General features: G+C 40.7%; 1 protein-coding gene across 1 annotated transcript in view; it reads right to left on the bottom strand.

Moving 5' to 3' along the window:
• BTBD16 (BTB domain containing 16) overlaps window positions 1-15,827 on the bottom strand; it is a 43,869-nt gene extending 28,042 nt beyond the window's left edge. The window contains exons 1-8 of the mRNA XM_065407589.1: window positions 15,712-15,827; window positions 14,981-15,047; window positions 12,665-12,824; window positions 8,907-9,027; window positions 8,717-8,793; window positions 8,420-8,563; window positions 7,663-7,788; window positions 5,700-5,814 (exon numbers count right to left, since the gene is read on the bottom strand). Of these exons, the coding sequence (XP_065263661.1) occupies window positions 5,700-5,814; window positions 7,663-7,788; window positions 8,420-8,563; window positions 8,717-8,793; window positions 8,907-9,027; window positions 12,665-12,824; window positions 14,981-15,047; window positions 15,712-15,827 (926 nt within the window). The remainder of the gene's footprint in view (window positions 1-5,699; window positions 5,815-7,662; window positions 7,789-8,419; window positions 8,564-8,716; window positions 8,794-8,906; window positions 9,028-12,664; window positions 12,825-14,980; window positions 15,048-15,711) is intronic.
• Between the last annotated feature and the right edge of the window lie 8,623 nt (window positions 15,828-24,450).

The raw sequence follows: 24,450 nt of genomic DNA, 5'->3' as shown, positions 1-24,450 counted from the left end.
GGCCTGCAATGTGCAAGAGGTCAGACCAGATGATCATGATGGTCCCTTGTGACCTTAGAGTCTATAAGTCTATGAGGCATATCCGTGCTAGCTTTGATCTAATATGACTTTTACTCTAGTTGCTAGCCTGTGCTAAAGCCCATGCCACCATGTGTACATTACTGTTATTACCTGTGCTAGCTACATTAAAGCTAACATGTGTATGCCTATCCATGCTACAATCACACCTTCACTTGCAGTGAAGACATACCCACAGAGAGGGGCTGTGATTGGTCCAACCAAACACAACAATGAGAGTCCATCACTGGTAGTGTGCGTACATCTCTGAGGATACATCTTCACTGCAAGTGAAGGTGTGATTATAGCACAGGTAGGCATACCCCGCTAGCTGTAATCTAGCTATCCTGGGAAACAATAGTAATGTACATGTGGTCGGGTCTCAGCATGTACTAGCCACTTAAGTACATACCAAGGCTAACATGTAGTATGCCTATCCATGTTACAATCACACCTTCACTTGCAGTATAGACATACCCTGTGTGCTTGTAAGCATATTTTTCTCTCAGAGGAATAACTGATTCTTGTTTTTCACTTGTAAATATTCATCTCAACATAAAAGTGCCTCCAGTATTTCTCCCAATAAGCTTCCCCTTTCTATTTCTTTAGCGAACTTATGGCAGTTATGATCTACATTAATAATCCTAAAAGAAAGATTTCAGAAAGTAGTCACCCCCTCAGCATCTATTTCCGGACTGCCATTTGTGGGTCTGCCTTGTCCCCTCAAGGGATCAAAGCTAAATGCTACTGAATGCTGAAATCAGTGGGACTTTAGGATGCTCAACAATTCATAAAATTGGGCATCAGTTGAGTGACTTTGATATATTATTTTAAATATTAGTGTCCATCATCTCCTTTTTGTTGTACTTCTAGAATTCTGCCTCTAGCTCAGACATCTCAGGGCAAATGTTAGGGTGAACAGAGGTAGAAGAGAGGTATTAATTATCTCCTTTTCGTTTTCGTCTGTGAGAAATAAGGTTATCTATTCATAGCTCCTGAGATCAAGTGCCCTTTGCCAAGAACTTCTCACTTGGCCAACTCAAGAAAAAATATTCAATTGTAAAAACATTTTCCAGTGAAATAACAAACCAATGGATGACTCACTTCATGTCTGTTGGCAGATCAAGGGTGTTGTTTTGTGCTTCCCGTGGGTGACAACCACATATTTTTCCATCCTCTCCCCCTAAGGATGCTCATGCAAGGCCCATGTGCCAAGAGACTAAAAATATAGCCACTGAGAAGTAAAATAAACAGTTTGTAGAAAGTGAAGAATCCCCTAGCTATGACCTGAGCTGCAACAAGAGCTGTACCAGGGGAAAGAATTGTGCCCAGGCCTGGAAGGTGTCCAGTCTGAGAAAAACTTACTGAAGCATCTCTGAGGGTGAGATTATCTGTATTTAGTTTGATTAGGCATAGATTTGCGCATTTTATTTTATTTTGCTTGGTGACTTACTTTGTTCTGTCTGTTACTACTTGGAACCACTTAAATCCTACTGTCTGTATTTAATAAAATCACTTTTTATTTAGTAATTTACTCAGAGTGTGTATTAATACCTGAGGGAGCAAACAACTGTGCATATCTCTCTATCAGTGTTATAGAGGGCGAACAATTTATGAGTTTGCCCTGCATAAGCTTTATGCAGGGTAAAACGGATTTATCTGGGTTTAGACCCCATTAGGAGTTGGGCATCTGAGTGCTAAAGACAAGCACACCTCTGTGAGCTGTTTTCAGGTAAACTTGCAGCTTTGGGACAAGTGATTCAGACCCTGGGTCTGTGTCTGGAGCAGACTGGAGTGTCTCGTTCAGCAAGACAGGGTGCTGGAGTTCTGAGCTGGCAGGGAAAACAGAAGCAGGGGTAGTCTTGGCACATCAGGTGGCAGCTCCCAAGGGGGTTTCTGTGATCCAACCCGTCACCCACAGACAACCCGCCAACCTTAAGCATATTCTCACCAGCAACCACGCACCGCACCATAACAACTCTAACTCAGGAACCAACCCATGCAACAAACCTCGATGCCAACTCTGCCCACATATCTACACCAGCAACACCATCACAGGACCTAACCAGATCAGCTACAACATCACCGGCTCATTCACCTGCATGTCCACCAATGTTATATATGCCATCATGTGCCAGCAATGCCCCTCTGCTATGTACATTGGCCAAACTGGACAGTCACTACGCAAGAGGATAAATGGACACAAGTCAGATATCAGGAATGGCAATATACAAAAACCTGTAGGAGAACACTTCAACCTCCCTGGCCACACAATAGCAGATGTAAAGGTAGCCATCTTACAGCAAAAAAACTTCAGGACCAGACTCCAAAGAGAAACTGCTGAGCTCCAGTTCATTTGCAAATTTGACACCATCAGATCAGGATTAAACAAAGACTGTGAATGGCTATCCAACTACAGAAGCAGTTTCTCCTCCCTTGGTGTTCACACCTCAACTGCTAGCAGAGCACCTCACCCTCCCTGATTGAACTAACCTCGTTATCTCCATACTGATTTATACCTGCCTCTGGAGATTTCCATTACTTGCATCTGAAGAAGTGAGGTTCTTACCCACGAAAGCTTATGCTCCCAATACTTCTGTTAGTCTTAAAGGTGCCACAGGACCCTCTGTTGCAGTTTGTAGAAAGTGGGCTACAAGCAGCGCAAAACACCCTTATGCCAGCAGGCTCATTGGCAACAGTAAACAGCAGTTTTATAGTCTGCTATACAGAAGTGCTAGTGTAATTCAACTAGCATTATAAGTTGAATCTTAAGTAAAACCCATAGGGAAACTAATAGCAAACATACATGCATGATAGCAACGAACTGTGGCCCTGTCTATTCTATGCTAGCTACAACCATGTGTAAATGCTAACATGGACTAGCATGTTTAACCTGAATAGTGTGGACAAGTATAAGAACAGTGTAGCCCAACTGTGCTACAAATATATCATTCTTAGGTAGCCTAGACTACAGTTTTACAAAATGGCTACCACCATTTCAGCTACACACACAAAAAGAAAGACAAGCAAACATGGTTAAATTCTTAATCTAACTATTGGTTGCAAAGAATAAGAATTACAATAAACTGAAGATTTATCTAAGTAATTGGTTACATGATTTAGGGCCTGATGCAGAGTCTATTGAAATCAATAAATCTTTCCACTGATGTCACTGGGCTTTGGATCAGGTCCTTAAAGAACATCTTCCTTTTGGGGGGTAGATACAACTAATAGAAAAGACTGAGGAGAGGCAGGGGATTTTCATTTGTTATTTAAGAAACTTTCACACTGGTCAAGAAGTCTCCAATGTTTGGACACAAGAATATTGGGTTCATGTTAGTCATGGATATGAAGTGCCAAGAGGGAAAAACACTGTTACGGTATTTTTCATGTTTTCTATTAATTTTTTATTCTACTCATTCCTGTGGCAAGGTTTTGATGCTTTACTGATGCAATAGAACCTACTCAGTTGTCACCCTGATATCATCCGTGTAGCTCTTTATTGGGGACTATTGCTAGGGAACAGTTCCAGCACGAAATATTTCAAGGGTTCTGAACAATGAGTGTACGAATGACTGATGCAGCTGTTGCTGCCTGCAAGCCTAGTCTCTCTGGTTGAGAGGTATAAATTGTTTTTTGCTGGCATAAATGCCCTGCTGTGTTATTCTTTGTATGCTGCTTCCCCTGCTATAAACAAGATGATTTTACCTTTCTGGGAGTTTTAATTTGTTGTTTTGCATACTGCTATTTTAAAAGCAATTCATAAACTCATAAGAGTGAGATAGCACAGTGCATGCCCATCAGTCTCTGCTAATCAGAATGCTTACCCTAACCCAGCATTTCTCAAAGGCGGCCACCATGGCTGTATGCAGTCACCAGGGGCTTTTCTTGTGGCCATAGCCTCCTGAGTGGTGATTGGGGTGAGGGGGTGGCGGGAAGCAGTAGCCCCTCCCCTGGGGCCGCCAGCGGGGGTTGGTCCCTGCCTCTTCTGGAGCCACAAACACTGTAAGAGCAGGTGGCCAGTGTGAGTTCCCCATCTTCCTGGGGTGGTGAGGCTTGGGCTTTGGGCTTGAGCCCTGGGGTGGTGGGTGGCAGGCTCTGGCCATGCGGCGGCGGGCTTCATCCCCCAGCCACGGGGCTTTGGGCTCTGGCCCCGGGCTCATTCCCCCCACCTCACCTCCAGGCTCCGCTGCCTCCTCCAGCCCCCAGCCGTGCAGCAGGACCCCAGGATCCAGCCCCAGACTCACCTTCCACCTCGCCCCGAGCCCTGCTACCTCTTCCAGCCCCCAATCCAGTCCCACATTGCCCCTGGCCCTCCTTATCCACCGCCCCATCCAGGGGTTTAATTTGTCCCCCAGCTTGCTGGGGATGAGTAAGTCTGCTGTGAAAAGTGACATTAACACATATACAAATATCACTTTTCACAGTAGCAGACTTACTAGCTAGCAAATTTTTTTTTAAAATCAACCAAAAAAACCAAAACATGCAAAGCACATTATTTGTGTTTTTATTCTGTTTAGGTCCAGTAAAGATTAGAGATGACTGTACATTATTTTTATAATTGAGTCTGCAAAAAACCCCTACATAATTAAATTACAATGATTTGGACCTGGATACATGCATATGTATTTGTTTTTCCTGAAATTAATTATTTTAGGAAAAATTGCCAGAGTGGCCACCAGCAAGAGTTGGTGGCTGCACTTTGAGGCCGCCAAAAAATGTGTTGTGAGAACCCCTGCTAGCACATTTCTGATTCTACTGACATGTGCCAATTACAGTTACAGCAAGAGGATTTATTTGCTGTATTTTATTGTTAAGCCACTACACGGCCAAAGTTCTTCCCTACACATTGAGAAGAGTCTAGGACTTGACCCTCTAGTGGAGCAAAGAGTTATATTAGAAATAAAGCTCACAGGTTTTTAAATGCAAGGTACATAGGTACAGGTGAATAAACGGATTATGAGAGAACTAAAGCAATATGGTAGAATAGGAGCACTAAATATATTTGGGGGAGTTTTCTCTCTTTATCAAAGTGCAAAAGGGAAGATAGCTGAGCTGAGTGTGATGAACTCCCTCAGAGACTCTGGTGCTTCTTGGGGTTTTCAGGAGGAAGAGGACACAGAACACAATGTGACATCTAATGAGATGCTGTGAACTACCTGCCCTGACAAAGAGCTGCCAGCCACTGTATACAGAAGAGTTCTCAATAGCTATAGGATCAGCTGTTCTACACTTAATCTATCACAGCTATCCATGTACTAATCCAGCCATGTCAGAAAGAAGTGGCCATTTATTTTCTCTTTATAAAATTACCAAATATTTAGGGCTAGCCAAGCATTCCTCTTCTGCTCCCAAGATTCAGCCACTTTCTGATGCAGATTTGTGTACATTTGTGTATGTTAACAGTCTGGTAGCAAGGCTGCTGGGAGAGTGTATATTATAGGTGTTGTGTTGCAAATAACCCATGTGCTACAGGCAGCAGATGCAATGATCCTATAAATCACAATCATCTAGGGCAACTATGCCTAGAACCCTAATCCTTCAGTTCCAAAAGCACAGGCCTCTTCCACTTGACGTAAAGAAAAAAAAAATCACACAGCATCACACAACCAGCATCTTAAAGTGGCACAAAGTTTACTTACTTCTGGAAGAGACTAGGGAACTGCAGCACTGATGCAGCTGCCAGGACTCCCAAAACATCACCCTCTTCCACCTCTGGTTCAGTACTGTATAAATTCTTGAGTGCTATAGCAAAGGCTTCACAATGCAATATACAAAGAAACAAACAAAAAAACCTTCAGCATTAGGTTGTGCTTTCCCTTAAAATGGGTTGGCTGCAGCACAAAGTATACGGAGCATCTCCTGTTCAGCGTTGATAGTAAATTATTAGCTGAGACCACATGGTGGGGGAAAGTCCTAGTGTAGACAAAGCCTTACTGTTAGCTTCATGCTCCGTTCAGTTAATGCTCAGAGACTAACCCTGGGCTTGCAAACACAACCTAAGAATCTGGCAGTGCCCAGAAGACACCCCCTGAATGGTGAAAAGTCCCAGAAACACCAGTGTCGAGACCATTAGAGGAAGATACTGAAAAAAAGTCCTTTGAATTTTTCAGCAAATAAATGTCATAATCCGGCTGCCCTTCCTGAGAGGGGTGTTTTGCATGGTTTCCTCACATGACTGCAAATAAGTGAGATCTAGGCTATAATATAAGAATAGGCTGCCCTATGATAAAATTAACTCCTGTGCATTGGGCTAGTACAAACCTATGTCCTGCTTAAATGGCATTTAAGTGGTGGATTGTCCCTATGCTGGCCCTCTGCACAGGGGTGAGTTTGACTGCTAGCATATAAAATGCCACTCCCACTCCATGGCTCAACAGGGAGGATGTCTGATCTGACTGGCAGGGGATAGACAAGCCCTGGGGTCCTGAAAGGAGGAGGAGAAGGGGCTGCTCCAGAGTCTCTCCCCCCCCCCCCCCGCAACCAGAATGCACATGGAGATTGTGTCTGGGCAGGGAGTGGAGCAAGGGAGGCACAGAGATTTCTCCACCTCTCCCAGTCACATATTGGCTAGATGGAGGGTGGGAAGTGAAGAGTTGGTTGTCTCTCCTAGCCTACACTTCATTTGCTCTATATGAAGTCCACAGGACATATAGCAGCAATTCTGCTATGGTTGCTGCCCTGTCCTCTCTGCCCTATAATGGAGGTGTAGTTTGAACTGCATTTCCAAGATGTAGGCTGACTGATCACCAGGTTTAGGATTGGGCAGGAGTTTTCCCCTCAGGGTATGATGGGCAAAGGTGCAGATGAGGTTTTTTTTGCCTTCCTTGCAGCTTCCCAGAGGCCTGGTTTTAGGTTAATAAGGGGTAAGGACTGGAATTTAGAAGTTGTGTATGTATAAATGGAGTTTGTAGTTGTGTTGCAACTTGTGGCCAGTATACAGTGTAAGTAAGAGGCTCAAAGGGGCCAGTTCCCAGAGGTAAACAGGAGTGAGAGAGCCAGAATATGGTTGATGAACACTATTCGCCTCAAGGCAGAATGGGAGACTGTACGTCTTCTTATACTGAGGTCACTTCATGTGCATCCTCATTCCTGCTCATGGGAGGAGGGGTGAGAGGATTTTGAGGTGGGCAGAATCCCAGCAGTTAGTCTGAAGGGGACCAACCTTGAATTTTGGTTAATTGAAATTAGGCCATTTAACACTCTACTGGACCCAAGTAACTGCCTGGCATGTGCGGGAGGGAGGTTAGCCCATCCCTGTTCCCTGTTCCCCCATTAAAGTTAAAATTGATAAAGGTGTTTTCTGCCACTTTAAATTCTATCCCTGTGTCTGCGTTCCATTCTCATATGTGTCCTGATCAATGGGCCAAATGTCAGCATCAGAAATCTCCCTAAAAACAAACATTATAACAAAATAACAAATGCTTCTTTATATTGACATTTCAGAAGTGTCCGAATAATAAATCTGTCTAGGTTTTATTTTTGTCCCCCATAGAGCACAAAGACTTAATTTGATGTAGGAATGTCGTGGATGCAGTGAAATATCCAGTTTGCATTTGTGGTGATAGTCACTATCTAAAAGACAATTTGCCATCTCTACATTACCAATTCTAGTGACTTCTGGGTCCTGAACATCCAATGAAATGGTGATCTTTTTCATTTTTGACTTCTCTTTGCCAAGTGCCTTAGTTTTCTGAGCAGCCGGGTTGGACTGTTTATTGTGTTTGCCCTCTGCCAAGAAACAAGTTTGGATATACATGAAGATTTCATACGAGACTTGTGGTATTGTATTCACAGTACACATTCCAGAATACTTTGCTACTCAACTCACTTTGGCAGCCAATAAATAATTCATGCTTAGGTGTAATACACAAAGAATGAGACATTTCCTCCCCAGCAGAACTGGCACCCTTCTTTGGCAATCTCAACAGAGAAGCCACCAGAACATGGAAACTGAGCTGTCTTCCTGGCAGTTTGGCAGTAGTCCTTCCAAAATCAGGTTAAGGAGGTATTGGCCATAAGCTGTACAATGTTTCCATTGATTTCAGTGGACTATGGGTTAGGTCCCATGTTCTTATTGCCAGGCAGAACAGACTAGGAAAAGCTATCATGAGTCTGTGTCCATTCATTTCTCTCCTGTAGAGAAATTAACCCAGAAGTCCAACCCCTAAGGAGCACTCAGAAGTCAGGACAGATCCATGTAACAAACTGTATTGACTGATAACTGGACATTCTCCTTGAAAGAACCAAACCTTAATTATAGGAGATTAAAACCAACTTGATTTCCTATTAATCTTCTCCTCTCCGAGACGACAACACCACAAGACTTCTCAATTTTTTCATTAGGCACTACTAAGAATACCTTTTTTGCTTTTGTGCTGGCTTTCCAAATCATTTATGTTCATTGGCTCTACTGCAGAAATTAAAAGCTGTGACAGCGTCTTGGATTTAAATAAATAGATACGATGAAGCTCCCATAAGAAGCCCAGGCACTCCAAGGCCACATCTAAAGAGACAGAATAGTTGGGTAATTAGAACACTTGGGTTAAAATTCAGATTCTGATCCCAGTTACACCAGTGAGAATGTGGAGTAACTCCATGGAGCATTTTGTATTCAGATCATTATTTCTGTGACAGTATTCATCTGAGATGACCTCACCTGGTTCCATATCTTCTGTCATCTTCTGCGTGTGGGAAAAGATGACTTCATTTGTGTAGGCTTGATTGGAGTGTACCCTCAAAGAAGAGAAGTTGAGGCAAAACCAACATTAAATACATTTATACTTATTCATCCTCTTAATTGTTTTTTTGTGTGGCTAGAATAAAAAGATGTAAGAAACATTTGTTACCTCTCCAGCTCATTGCCCTTCTGAGATTGTGGCAATAAAGATGACGAATGGCCTTGTGTTTCAAATTCTAGATTCGATGTCTGAATCTTTGGTTCATCAGACAGGGAGACAGGTTTGTCAGCTGAAGAATTAAGGAAAGCACATTTCCTTATTATTGACTCAATGTATGTTGGTTAGGAAAATCCCAGGCAATGTCAGTTTAGCAAAACAATACTTTTTTTTCACTCAGGAAAAATAGTTGGATTGATCACGTTGTCATTTAAGAACTCAAAGGGTTGAGTTCTTGATTCACAATTACAGGCTCTTTACAATTTTCACATCATTCACAGAGGAAAATAATACTTTACTATATTGTCAGAATTCAAATACAACGTGATTAGGGCTCCTACGTGCTATGGTAATACAAATAATAAATAATAAAATACAGAAAAATAAAGAGCACCTATCTGCAGTAAAGCAAGAAAAGACTGACAGAGGGAGTTCTTGGGGTGAGGATGGCTAAGGCACGAGTATGGGTAGTTGAGTTCAATTCCCAGCTCTGCTATACATGTCCTTGGCTGATCTTAGGCAAATCACTTAGGCCTTGATTCAGCAAAGCATTTAAAACCCATCTTAATTTTAAGCCCAGGATTAAAGCCCATTGACTTCAATGGGATTTAAAAATGTATCTAAAGTGAAGGACATGCATAAGTGCATTGTTAAATAGGACTTTGCATTGCCTAAGAGCTTTGCCAAACTGGAGTGTAAATCTATTCTTGCCTCAGTTTCCCCATAATGAAATGGGAATAGTGATCTAATTAACTGGTCATAGGGCACAGTTGTAAAACTGAAAAAAAAATCTGTGGAAAAAAAACCCCATAAAAAATCTTGTGTTTTTCATTAGAAATTCAAACGTTTTGAAATTTCCCAACCAGCTCTAGTAGGTATACAGGTTTCAGAGTAGCAGCCGTGTTAGTCTGTATCCGCAAAAAGAACAGGAGTACTTGTGGCACCTTAGAGACTAACAAATTTATTTGAGCATAAGCTTTCGTGGGCTACAGTCCACTTCTTCGGATGCATAGAATGGAACATATATTGAGGAGGTATATATACACATACAGAGAGCATGAAAAGGTGGGAGTTGTCTTACCAACTCTGAGAGGCCCAAGTTGGTAAGACAACTCCCACCTTTTCATGCTCTCTGTATGTGTATATATATATCTCCTCAATATATGTTCCATTCTATGCATCCGAAGAAGTGGGCTGTAGCCCGCGAAAGCTTATGCTCAAATAAATTTGTTAGTCTCTAAGGTGCCACAAGTACTCCTGTTCTTTTTAGTAGGTATACAGTTGCCCTCTGCTGGATAGAATCAGAACTGCTAATAACTCTAACAGCTGTCAGAGTTTCTTTTATCTCAGAAGCCTGGAGCCTGTGATTATGGGGCAGGAAGATGAGCGTTCTATTCCTGTTTCCACTGTATAGTTCCAATTAGTGATACTGTGAAGGAGAGTGGCAACTGTGAAGTTTTAGGCAGCTGCAGCTTTGCCACCAGTCTTGCTCAACCTCAAAGGTGTATTGTGTGGCTAAGTTCATTGCTATGTAAAGCATTGTACAATGCAAAGTACTATTTACCACTGTATTTTTAGATAACTAAATCCTCTCTGCGTTGAATGACTTATAGCTGAAAACCCATGTCTCTGATGCGAATTGTACCTGTAGTTTTAGTTTTGCCAGGGATTAGGCCTTTTTGTGGACCTACGGGTTAATAGAGGCTTCACCTAAATGCACTGATAATCTTTTAGGAAAGGACCCTTAAAAGATTTGTTCAAACACATGGCAATGTGATGAAAGACAGCTGTGACTAGGGTTGGTATAGTGGTTCAGATGCCAACACAGATCTCCATCTCACAAAAAAAAAAAAAATTCACCCAGAACTGGAACCTCTATGAGGTTCTGAGGTGCTCAGCCAACGCACCACCCAAAGCTCCCTCTTGACTGGGGGTCCACTCCCTTGTTCTGCAGCAGCAAAACCAGAAATGCTTTGCTGGGCTCTTTTGCTGCTGTCGAGTCTGTGAATGCTCCCGAAGGCCGTTGTTAGATCTGTCCACCATCTCATGTCTTTGCTCCTAAATATTTTAATGTTTAAAGGGACAGCAGCAGCATTTCTCTGTCTTATTGCCAACGCCACAGATTCAAAAATCAAGTCCGTTCCAAAAAGAATGACTGGCTTTTTTTTAAGAAAGATTTTTAAAAAATAAATAAATTTGGGGGTTTTTTCCCTTTGATTTCTGGTTTTTACAGTACACTAGGTCACATTTTCAAGCTCTTCCTTGCAACCACAAGAGTTAGAAACTTATTTTTTTTAATAATAATAAATAGAGATATCCTGTCTCCTAGAACTGGAAGGGACCTTGAAAGGTCATTGAGTCCAGCCCCCTGCCTTCATTAGCAGGACCAAGTACTAATTTTGCCCCAGATCCCTAAGTGGCCCCCTCAAGGATTGAACTCACAACTCTAGGTTTAGCAGGCCAATGCTCAAACTACTGAGCTATCCTATACAGTAGCACCTTACTTAATGGTGTAATTATGTTCCTGAAAAATGTGACTTTAAGTGAAATGATGTTAAGCAAATCCAATTTCCCCATAAGAATTAATGTAAATAGGGGGGGGTTAGGTTCAAGGGAAATTTTTTTCACCAGACAAAAGACTATATTATATATATATGTATACACAGTATAAGTTTTAAACAAACAATTTAATACTGTTCACAGCAATGTTGATTGTGAAGCTTGGTTGAGATGGTGAAGTCAGAGGGTGGAATATTTCCCAGGGAATGCCTTACTGCTAGATGATGAACTAGAACTCAGCTGAGCCCGCAATGGTTAACACACTGTTGTTAATGTAGCCTCACACTCTACAAGGCAGCACAAATGGAGGGAGGGGAGACAGCATGGCAGGGGGAGACAGAGACACACACCCTGTGTGTGTGAGAGAGATGTGCATTGCCCCTTTAAGTACGCTGACCCCACTCTAAGTACATTGCCTTTTTAAGTAGATCAGGATGTTGAGACAGCAGCTGCCTGCAAGCTCCCTCCGTCCTGAGCCCTCCCTGCTCTATAGAGATGGGGTAAGCAGATGGCAGGAGCACCTGATATTAGTCCCTCTCTCTCCCCTCCCTCCCTCCCTCCCTCCCTCGGCCGCACAGCAAGGAGGAGGCTCCCGGGAGCAGCTCCAAGGCAGAGGGATGGAGAAGCACATGGTAGTGAGGGGAGGGACAGCTGAACTGCCTGCAATTGATAACCTGCTGGGCAGCTGCCACACAGGAAACAGAATGGGAGGGTAAGCAAGCCATCTGCCTCCAGAAGAACAAGCCCTACAGAGATTGGGGAGGGAAATGTGCACCAGCTGGTATGTCAAAGACATTATGCCTATTGCGCAGCTCTAGCAGTAGGTTTACTGGCCAATCCTGAACATCCAAAGAAGGAGAAGGGATCTATTGGCTGGTTCCAAACATCTAGCAGGGGAAGTAACAGCCATCTACTCATCCCTAGAATAACAGACTAGATCTGAAGGTGGTGGTTGGTCAGATGGATTTTCCCCAAGTAGCAAGGGGCACCCAGTTGCCGTGGGTTTTAGATGGGAGGGGGGGGACGACTCTAAGTTTAAATCCAAACTTACCCAAAGTTCAGGAGTGTTTGGAGTGGAGATTTTCTTGTGGGTGCATTTCTACTTAAAATGTATGAGAAATAGCAAATCATGCTTTCTGCTGTCTCCCTACCTGTCATTATCCTCTTCAGGGTCTGGTTGAGGCAGACTCTGAAAGCCTTATTGGCTTGTGCAGTTCCTAAGAGATCACAGCTTAGGCCGTAAGGGAACTGCCAGCGATTGGTGAATCCAGCTTGTATGCGGAAGTAACGTTGTCTCAAGGGCAATGGAGCCTTAAACAAACATATTGATAAATCTTTGTAATATGTGTTTCTCAGGGTCTGGGTTTCTACACCAAGAGTGTTCTTGGAGCACAGAAGTGAGCACTCTATCAAGTCAAATCTACAATGTGTACACCAGTCATCACTTCTCAGAATGGAGGTGGGTGAAAACCAGAATTATGTAGCAACTCCTCTTCCCTGACCTACAGGTTTGGGAGATCTGATCAGATAGGACCCACATATACCACACTAGTCTTGGTTTTACTAAGCCAATACCCATCTGAAAAAGTTATGCAAAATACAAAGCACGCCAGGTATTGCCCACCTTACTTAAGAGTCTTTCTCTGACTTCTAAACTCAGTACTTATCCCAATCAAAATTCCACTACGGGCATTGACATTCACTTGGCTTCATATCAAAATCATGAAAAAATGCATATTTCATTTAGTTACTGTGTGAAACAATAAATTGGCCATGGGACACTGGTAATGTATGTGAATCTTTTGATATGCTTAGGCTGAATTCTGAGTTTATAACAAAACCTGAAACTAGAGGCCTTTTCAACGTCATAACAGAAATTTACCATTGCTCCAGTTACTGCCACACTTATATACTTGCACCATTCTACTATCCTGCTTTCTCGGAGGTAAACAGGAATTTTATACAAGTATGATAGAAAGAGCAAAATATTGGTGAGAAGCGTTGATTGGGTCTGAAAAGAAAATTTTGCCCTTAGTACAAACATGTATATGCTTATATGAGAATTATTCCAAGATTTTCTCTAAGATGGCTGTGCCTTTTTCAATGTTTGATTTATGCTGTTTAGAGGTGTATTTATTTAACTGTTAGTGATCATAATGAAATAATTTGGTAGGCTGGTAAATTATTTTGTACATCACTGGATGGAAGGTTGGATTTGTGGGCACTTGAGGGTGCATTGGGCCCACAAGCAGACAGTGGAGTGACAGGTGGGTTGCAGCTGGGCTTCGGGGACAAAGCTGTCTGTCTTTGATGGTATGGAAAGAGGAACATGTTGTGGGGGATACTTACATCCATCGAATGTACTGATTATTCCTTTAGAGAAGAATGATCTTTCTTGAGGCTTGCACCGGGGTGAATTTGAGAGTCAGGGTTTAGCAGGAATGTCGGTTGGATGTGGGCCAGTGGTGTCAGATATAAAGGGGGTTTGGTTTGAAATGCTTGCAAGGCAGCTAGGACAGGGAGCTGCCAAGTCTGCTTACATGGATCAAGACTGGAGAAGTGAACCAGGACATTGCTACAGTCTTACTGGACACAGGTGATGCAATCGTTGCATGCAGGAAAATCAGGTACAATGGTCTTGAGCACTACAGGGAAACTGGGCACATTTATCAAACACTGGGGCCAATTTGTGGTTAGGAGAACTTAGAGATTGGATTGATGGAAGGCAGCTACCAGGCACTGGGTTGAGGAATACGCCAAGCTAATTGCTGGCATCCCAATGACTGTGCAGGTGAGATACTCAAGGGTGTTCCCAGAGACAAGCATGGATGAGAGACCCTGGAGATGACCGGTGGACTCTGTTAGCCTGGAGGAAGAAAGAGAGCCCTTAAGTTTTCATAGACTGAGGTGCTGTCATTCCTCCTCACAGAGAGGATCCAAAGGTGGGCTGAATTGTAGGGGTTGGGTAGAATATATATTTAGTAAGAGGCCATTTAAAAGGTCATAGGGTAGTTTAGACCTCCCTATTGAAGTTAAAGCATAATAAAATGGTGGCTTTCTGCATTAAAACCCACCCATGCACCATTTCTGCATCTGCACATCAATGGCACTTTGAATCTCATCATTAACTTCACAACCCCAAAAAGCTGGAGTGACATTTGCAGTCTCTGCCACCTAATTATCCTGCGTCACAATGGATTTGCCTTTAAGAACTGAATTCAATTACTACAGTTCTAGGGTGTCTACTAGTTGTTTTCAGGAGTATGTGTAACTCCCATTAGCATTACTGGTAGTTATCCTCATATGTATGCTATCAATGAGAGAATAGATCACAGTCTACAGTGCTTATAGCTACTAAAATCAATAATTGTCATATGTTTGGGAGTGACAGTTTAGAGATTCTTATGCTATTTAGAAGTTTTAACTCTAATAAGACACAGGCATCAATCTGAAGATATTATACCTACCTTGGGTATTTTCTTTTCACTTGGGGAAAGTCCTCCCGGGGCTGCAAAAGGGGCTGAGAGCAAATAGCTGAGACGTAAAGGAACACGGTTAAAATGTCAAGAAAATGCATTCTCTGCAAAGGTTCTGCTCATGTCAGTAAAGCATGAGACCAAAACTACATTTTAAAAATTCATACAGTTCCTCCCATTCTCTCTACTAGAAAAGGATCAAATTCTACCCTTTGATTTGGGTGCACAATTCCCAGTGAAGTTAATGGGAAATGCACTGCCATTTTCTGAAGACAGAATTTGACCATTTTGCATTTAAAATCCATGGGCCCTGGAGTGCTCAGCACCTTCAAAAGTCAGATCGTAGAGGTCTCAAATTGAAGCACAACGAATTAGTGAGCACATTTGAAAAGCCGGCCTTAACCTTGTGCCTTGGTTTCCACATCTATACAATGGGGATATTTTCCTCTCATGGGGGTTTTTTGAGGCTAAATTCAGTAATGGCTGCAGAGCCCTAGGAGCACCGTGGGTAGGAGGACAATGCAAGTATGTGAGGCATCAGAAGGGAGTTTTCCTGCAGCATGCATGGATCAGCTGCATAGTGTTACAGGAATCATTGTTAAAAACAAAAGTCAATTCTGTGAGATGGGACTTGGTCTCTATTATTAGACAAGGAATCATCATTCAGCAGGAAATCTCACTGCTCCTTTCAAATATATCTGAAAACATTAACTCATACTTACCAATCTGCTGGTTTAGTATCTAGTGAAGGAATCTTGGGAACAAAAGTAGTCAGCTGTGCCAACTCTAGTGATTTCCGAATGGAGACTAAACCAGCAGTAGTCTTTAAGTTAGCCATGATGAATGCTGTTAATAATGGTAAAGTTTCTTATGTATTGCTGGTCTTAAACACAGCTGGGTAGGGTTGGGGACTAGCTGCAGAAGGCTCACAGCCCCCTTCCCCTGTCATCCACTGCCTTGGATTTCTTCTAGACAGGCTACTGCATCATGTTTCCATGGAAGACACGAGACACAGTCTGTATGGGGACACAAGGGACCATTCTGGTGGTCATCAGATGCAGACAGTTTGTTACTATGACAAGTTCTTCCTATTATGACATCATGAAATCCTTGAAGAAATGATGTATAAAGCATCCTGCAGCTACATTGTAGTAGAAAACCCCCATCTGATGATTCCCCATTGACAACTAGTATTTGAGGTGTCATTTAGCCAGTTCTTAATCCATTTAACATGTGGTTTTTTTATATTATATAGACTCAACTTTTAAAATCAAATTGCCTTATAAAAGTCGATGTATAGCACCTCAATGCAATTATCTTTTATCAATCAAACTTGTAATCTCAAAGAATGCAATCAGGTTTGACAAGACTGTTTTCCATAAAACTGTGCCGAGTGGCATTAATTATATTCCTACCCTTTACTTCCTTATTAATTGAATCATTTCTCAACTTTTCCATTATTTTGTCTGGGACTGATAGTTACGTGTACCTGTGCATTGCATCAGAAGAACCATGCTAGCTACATCCATGTGTAAATGCTATTACAGGTCTGTTGCATCTTACGCGCATTTAACATGCGCGATTTCAGCTTTACGCGGTTGGCAAAAACAAAAAACAAAACAAAAAAAAGAGAAAAATAACAATTTAAATACTGTTCCTGTAGTGCGGGCGATTCTGCCTGCCATTACACTCAATGTAATTTTGACTATACGCGATTTTCGCTTTACGCGCTGACTGCGGAACGTAACCCCAGCGTAAGATGCGACAGACCTGTACAGCTAACATAGCTCTAGCATAGTTACTGTGAATAGTGTGGACAGAAATAAGAACCAGGGTGGCTCAGCTGTGCTACAGACTAATCCTCCCTCGATAGCCTGAAGTACATTTTTACAAAATGGCCCATACACTAGTATTATGGATCACAACTGGGAAGCAGCACGTCTATGTCATGTAAAGTTGCTGGATGGGTTGTCAACTGTAGGGCCTGAACCTAAAACCCTATGGATCGAAAAGTATAACTCTCTACTGCATGAACAAAAAGACCGAGTTCTTAGCTTAAAGCCAGTAGCACAGTCCAAAGCCGTTATGTAGTCCAGCAACTAAAAGAGACAAAGAGGCAGCATGGGTTACACACACACACGTTTTTATTTCATTCGCTACCAAACAATGGTTTGAAATTGAATCTTCATGTGGAAAATGTTCACGTAAAAGAAATTGAACTGCAGTATACGTTCCGTTCCCAAATCCCTGCCTGGCAATTTAGATATGCACCATCATTAACATCCACAGTCTATTTTTAAGTACTCCCCTTTAATATAGATATTAAAAGTCAGAAGTCTCCACAGTTTCTTATTCCACATCAAGAACTAGAGACTAATCCTGAAGCTTGCTTGCAGTTGCAGGAAAATTTAGGGATGAAGCAAAGTCAATATAGATGTATAAATTCATAAAGGTGTGTTTGTCCCACAGATTAGACCACAATTTTAAGCCTTTTTTAAAAATAACACACATTTTAGAAAGACTTAATAGTAATAGATATTTCCTGATTTACCTTTTTCAAATTTTTATTTGGATTGAAATGTTCTACTGCAGCCTTGAATCAAAAGATTTCAGTATTGAGCCAGTCTGAGTGCCTGAAACTTTTTAGAAAATGACTGTAATCAAAGGGAAACTAACTTACAGAGAAAGGGAGTGAAAGCTGTAGGGTTTGTCTGTTAAGCAAGGATTTGATTGGGGTTTGCCATTCTTACAGATGGTTACATTCTGGGAATCCGTGTCCCAGAAACACCATTCCAGAGTATGGGTTCTTTTCACTGGGAGGTGGACATAACCTGCCCACCTACTCCTCCCCTACTCACTGTGTTCTGAATGGAGATCAATTTTATATGGATTTTGGGACTCTTCTTCCCACCACCAACTCAGTCAATGTTTATATCTAAAATCTGTTTAAGACGTCTCCTCACTCCACAGACATCATCCATCATTTATTTATTTATTTATATAGATTGTCCATTTAATCACAACAGAGTTTCACCATCTATGAAGAGACTGGGAGAATGAGGAAGCCCAGTCTCTGCTTCTTGTGACCAAAGGAGATGAACAAAGGAGATCTGGGGTATGTCTACACTGCAAAAATAAATAAATAAAAAAATAAAAAAATAAAAAAGACCTGCAGCATCAAGTCTGAGTCTGGGTCAACTGACTAAAAATAGTAGTGTAGATATTTGGGCTCTGGCTGTAGCCCATGGTCTGAAACCTGGTGAGGGGGGTGGATCTCAGAGCCCACGCTCCAGCCCAACGCTGAATGTCTACACTGCTATTTTTAGCCCCATAGTATGAGCCCCGCAAGATGAAGTCTGATGACTTGAACTCTGAAACTCACTGCCATGGGTCTTTTTCACAGTGTAGACGAACCCTCAGTTCCATTTTGGTCTACTAATATAACAGGTAGAGATAAATGAGTGAGTCCACATGAACCCACCTAGCCACTCCCACCTCCCAGGGAGGAGCCATAGATCTCCAAGGTAATGAAGGTCAGAGGCTAAGAGTAAAAACAAACCAAATTATTGTTCCAACTGATCCACTGATTCCATCTTTGGACTCTCACTGCCCGGAAAGCAAGAATCGATTCCCATAATCAGCCCCCATCCCATTCATCCCCATGGCCTTTCAACATTTTGGGAGGAAGAATTAGCATCCCCAACAGTCAGAAATGGGTAGACAAACTTGACCCTAGCTGAGGAAAAAACTGGATGAAGTCCCTTATGTTTTACTTTCCATAGGGCCCCCAGAAATAGCCTAAGACCAGCCCAGCACATAGAAGTTTTAGAATACTTCCCTGCCCATTCCCCCCCATTTTCTCTGGATGGCAAATATTGACTTCTAGTGTCTGGTCTCACTGTGTTCTGAATGGAGATCAATTTTATATGGATTTTGGGACTCTTCTTCCCACCACCAACTCAGTCAATGTTTATATCTAAAATCTGTTTAAGACGTCTCCTCACTCCACAGACATCATCCATCATTTATTTATTTATTTATATAGATACACAGGTTTAACATATATATTTAATTTCCAGTATTACAAAATATTAAGTGTTACATGTATATAAAGGAAAATATGGTCCTTTAATGCTGAATAGTAGCAACTGAAGGAACTATCAGGTAGATCCAGCTTGGTTAAAGGGCCTTCTCCAAATGCTAGCTTCAGCTGTGGGGTGAAAGGCAGCATGTATCTGAAGAATTAACAATCTCCCCTTTGTCCTCTTTTGTGCAATTTTTACAACTAACCAATACATTTTTTCCCCTTTACCATATTCAAAGAATATATCCTGTTAAGCAATGTAATCAGTAGGGATTCTCTCAAGACATCTTAGCAGAGGAAGTGATTGGCAATCCCAATTTAAAGATGCAGTTTTGTTAACTAGGAAACATTATTAGACACTGCACAAATGTTATTCTCTCATTAAAGTAAAAGTATGTAGTGTATAAAGACATTACTTCTGACTATAGCTTCACTACTACAGAACTATCCCAAAATAAAGACAATAAATATTTAGCAGAATATAACAGTTTCAAGGAGCTGGATCAAAGTAATTCAAGCTAACAATAACATAAAAAACCCCCCTGCTGATTTGCTAAATACCCTTTTATACATATTAGATTACGTTTGTGTGAATAGTCTTAGTAAATACTCTCAGCTGAGTTCCTTTGTGTTGCTGCAATCTTATTATTATTTCATATTTCTATTACTGTAGCTTCCAGAAGCCCTAGTCATGGAGCAGGAGTCCATTGCGCAAGGTGCTGTAAAAACACAGAACACTGTCTCCGCACCAAAGAGCTTACAATCTAAGTATAAGACAAAAAACAACAGATAGGATACCGACAGATGGGAGAGTACAAGGAAACAATTAGGTAACATTGGTCAGCATGATCAGCAATACTTTCAAAGCAGATCAGAGTTACACTGTATCCTGAAGGTATAGCAGTGTCAGCAATTTTATGTAAAGCAGCAATTACGTCAAATGGATTTTACAGTCATCCTAAATAAAACGAAGGGAGTTTTGTAGATGTCTGCAGACGCCTAATAAATAAAGTATTGTCTTGCAATGATTTTCAACAAATTTCTGAACAAACAAAACTGGAAATCTAGTGAATTTTAAATTTTATTAAAACAACAAGGAGTCTGGTGGCACCTTAAAGACTAACAGATTTATTTGGGCATAAGCTTTCGTGGGTAAAAAACCTCACTTCTTCAGATGAGGTTTTTACCCACGAAAGCTTATGCCCAAATAAATCTGTTAGTCTTTAAGGTGCCACCAGACTCCTTGTTGTTTTTGTAGATACAGACTAACACGGCTACCCCCTGATACTTAAATTTTATTGTGAGTACAGTTGCAATTTGTCTTGTGAGTTCCAGAAACACAAAGACCAATTTTTTTCAATGATTTTGTAAAGTTAGATCTCTAAATCCATATTAAAAATATACCCTTGTTTAACTATAGCTATTGGACTTGAAACAGGAATTAACTCAGCAAAGTCCTATGGCCTGTGTTATGCAGATGGTCAGACCAGAAGATTACAATGGTCCCTTCTGGCCTTTAAAAGCTATGAATATTAAGCACCTACATAAGTAGGTTGATATTCAGAGGTGCCGTGCATCTGCTACTTCCGTATAAATTAACGGCAGCCATGGTGCTCAGTACCTCTGCAAGTCACACCACTAATATTAGGAGCTCACGTTTGAAATTTTTGGTCCGTATGTATAACAACTGATACTATCAGAAATACTATGAGGGCCTGATCATTTTCCCACAGCAGACAATGGCAACAAGGTTGGACTGTCATTGCTCACTCTCAACTTTGAGAGAAATGACACTGATCTACTATGCTATGAGAATATTTGATGAAAGTACTAATAAGGAAGCATATTATAAAAATATTATATTATTAAAATGTACACAGGATGGATAGATTAGATATTTAGGTTGCTATGGCGCACGCAATAGTTGAACTACTACTACTGCCTGCTGTTTATATAGTGCCTTTCATCTTGAAGGATCCCAAAGTGCTTTATGCTTTACTGTACAAGCAAACTAACACACAAATTATTATAGTCTTGCTCCTGTTCCCATTGAAGCCAATGAGAGGAGAATCAGGCTCTATATACAGGGATCACTCCACACACTATTAAAATACATACATTTAGGACAGGAAGCAAAGAATACTATATCCAATTAAAATCGCAGAGGCCATTTAGATAAGCAGCATGTCATTACTCAAGATATAATTTGGCTAGGATACTGGGATTAACTCCACTATCCTTAAATCTAGTGATAGAGTAAGTTGATCTTTTGGAAAGAAGCCCACCAGTTGAAAACCATTTTGCAGATTAGTTTTTGCTGTTTCATAGCAAGGTTCTCAGATTGTAACCTTGGTCTACAGAAAATATCCGTAATGTAGAATCTTTACATACATTGTCCCCCCCGCCCCGACTTTGTTTTGAATGATTAATGTTAGCGATGATGAACATTCTTTGAAGGATTGTTAGATACATTATAGTTGATTAGATTTTTCAATTACTTCTTTTTGAACATTTCAGTTTGTTTTTTAATTTACTTATGCCAACAATTCAAAAGCATGTCAAACAAGTAAATCTGTCTTTACCATGCTACAAGGCTGCTACTTGCAGCTAAGGTGGTGGTTGTTTTTTTTCCTAGGTATAATATCACATTCATGTATAAAAGTTCTGTAATAATGTGTATGGTTCCATTGGAACATTATATATTATCCCTAGAAGCTCCTTAGGCTAAAGAGGGGGCAGGAGAGGGAGGTTGCTTACACTGTGACTTAATCTTTATCCGCCACTGTACATTTCCCCTGAGCCTCCATCTTTTCATGCCAGACTTAACTACTCCCTTTCAGATATTTCTAACCTCCACTAATTGTTGTATTATATGTGAGCAACATTCTTAGGCCTGGTTAGTCATTTATTCTAAAAAGGCAGCCTTGTAGCGTTGCTTTACTGGGGTTTTGTTGCGTTTTTCACTTCAAGTTAAACAGCAGATGCCACAACACTGCAGAGACAAGGAGCGATAAGTGGCTTAAGGAGATGGTGTTTCTTGAACCCAGGCTTTTGGCATTACAGTTGTTTGAATAACAACAGTGAACGCTCACTCCAGGTGCTTTGGATCCATCCCTTCTTGCCCGTTCACAGAATGATTTGAATGAACAGGACTTCATAACACCACCTACAACAGAGCCACATTTAATCCAAAACGTATCAAGAGGTTCAAGTTTGCCTACTTGTTTCACTGTCTTAGTAACATGAATCTAAACATCCAGTGATCAAACATAATGAAGAGATAAGCATCATAAGAAGCAATCATTCTGATGCTATGGCATTCTTCTAAGTATGAGTTTATAAGCATAAATTAATTAATTCCAACACTTGTTATTTTATCTCATCTACAATACTGCACATCTACATGGTGCATTATTATACAGCATTAATAAGAAGAATTTAATAGCTACCTATATTACTATTTGTCACATTTCTGCTAATCCATACATGATAAGAATTAAGATTTATTAACAGAACTTAAAAAAAAAGAACTTGTTTAACTACTTATATTTTCTCATCATCTCACGACTAGCCTCTTCTACCGAATTGGTAATTTAATTCTCACAGGTATCTCTTGACAGAAATTAATACATTTGATACTTTTTTATTACAATTTTGTAACTACTTACTTGCTTGTCCTCTGATGACTGCACATGCATCTGAGAGCCCTGGACATTGCTGAGTGCCTTGTCTGTTACATTCTTCATCACTAGAACCGGCACAAGTATAACATTGCAGTGCTTCACCTGCCATTAAGAAAAATTACTTTATATAGGTATCGCTCCTGAGCTTCTTAAGATATTTTAAAAGCAACTGTTCAATTTCTTGGTTTTATTTCTATCTGAAGCAAACACTGAAAATGGCTAATTTAGTTACACTGAACTTTTAACTTACAGTGTGTCTAAGGATTTTTCAAAATCCAGTTAAGTTTTATTTCTCAGATTTGGATCTCGAGGTTGCTTTTAAAGGCATACAATCCATACATTGCTTTGGTTTTGGTATTTTGCACGTAATAAGACATCTAAGATTATTTAACGTACTGTAATTGGCATCACACCTTTTTGTACAGTTAGGAAACGAATTCCACTAAAACTAACCGAAAGTATAACATGTATTTTTTTCATCGCTGTCTTCTTCAGTTTACAGTACTGTGAATAGAATACACACCCCAGATCTATACACCTACCTGTCACTATGATACCAGGGCTAATTTTCTCCCAAAGTATCCATTCATTTGAAATATTAAGACTCATTCCTCCCAGTGCTGATCCATAGTATAAACTGTACGGTAGTTTTAAAGGTAAGCATGAATTTGATAAGCACTTTAAACAACTGAATTAAAACGTGCAAAAACAAGGTGCTCTCGCTGTCCACTGGGAAACATGCATTAAAAATCTATTAGTATAAAGATTGTATTTTACAAGAATTGTGTTAGATAAAATTCTGCTCTGTTATCCACATAAACAAACTAATTTTATAGCACACAAAACCAATGGAAAACCAAGACTGGAAAAGATTAATGACAAAGATGCTGCACTCTTTGCATGTGTCTGATATCAGAGACCATAAACAGAATTGACTGAAATTACTTACTTTTGATTACAAAAAGCAAGCTGAGAAGAACCAGGCTGAAGATTGTCTTCATCATGGATATCCAAGAGATGTACCATTAGACAAAGAAAGCAGTTTGTCTGTCATTAAAGTCCTAATGCTTGTCTTACATACCTAATCCTCTATAGAGGATGACTTAGAGGATGAAGAGGTGTGCAGAATGCTACTTATCTGGCTTATTCTGGTTATACTTCTAACCAGATGTACTTGTCCATTTCCATAGGGCAAATTCTTAAAGTAATATCAGGAAGAAAATGTATTCACTACTTACCCTAAATATACTTAAGAGAAGCCATCTCATAAAAATGGATCCTGCAACATGTTACTCATATGAGTAGTCCCATTACACACCTGTGAAGGTGCTTTGCTGGGTCAGGATCGGAGTGCTCAGCACCTTGTAGGATTACGGCCATGTGAACATGTCTATCGGACTCAAATCTGCAAATACTTATGTACCTGAGTAACTTTACTCTTGTGAGCAGTCCCATTAAATACAATGGCACTGCTCATGTGAGTAAAGTTACTCATATGTATATTACTTGAGCAGAAATGGCATTTCCCCTTACCACGTTTCTGGCATTACATGTAGAGAAAGCACCAAGTAAATAAAATCATGCTTATTTTCAAGTTTCAACGAAAAAATTTATTTACAATAGAGAATTTTATTTGAGACATGCATTTTTTTTCATTTTTCATTTTATTTTACAAATCAGCAAATGCAGATCAA

This window comes from Emys orbicularis, chromosome 7 (genome assembly GCF_028017835.1).
Source record: "Emys orbicularis isolate rEmyOrb1 chromosome 7, rEmyOrb1.hap1, whole genome shotgun sequence".
In the NCBI taxonomy this organism is placed as follows: domain Eukaryota; kingdom Metazoa; phylum Chordata; order Testudines; family Emydidae; genus Emys; species Emys orbicularis.
This window is presented reverse-complemented; position numbering and strand designations above follow the sequence as displayed.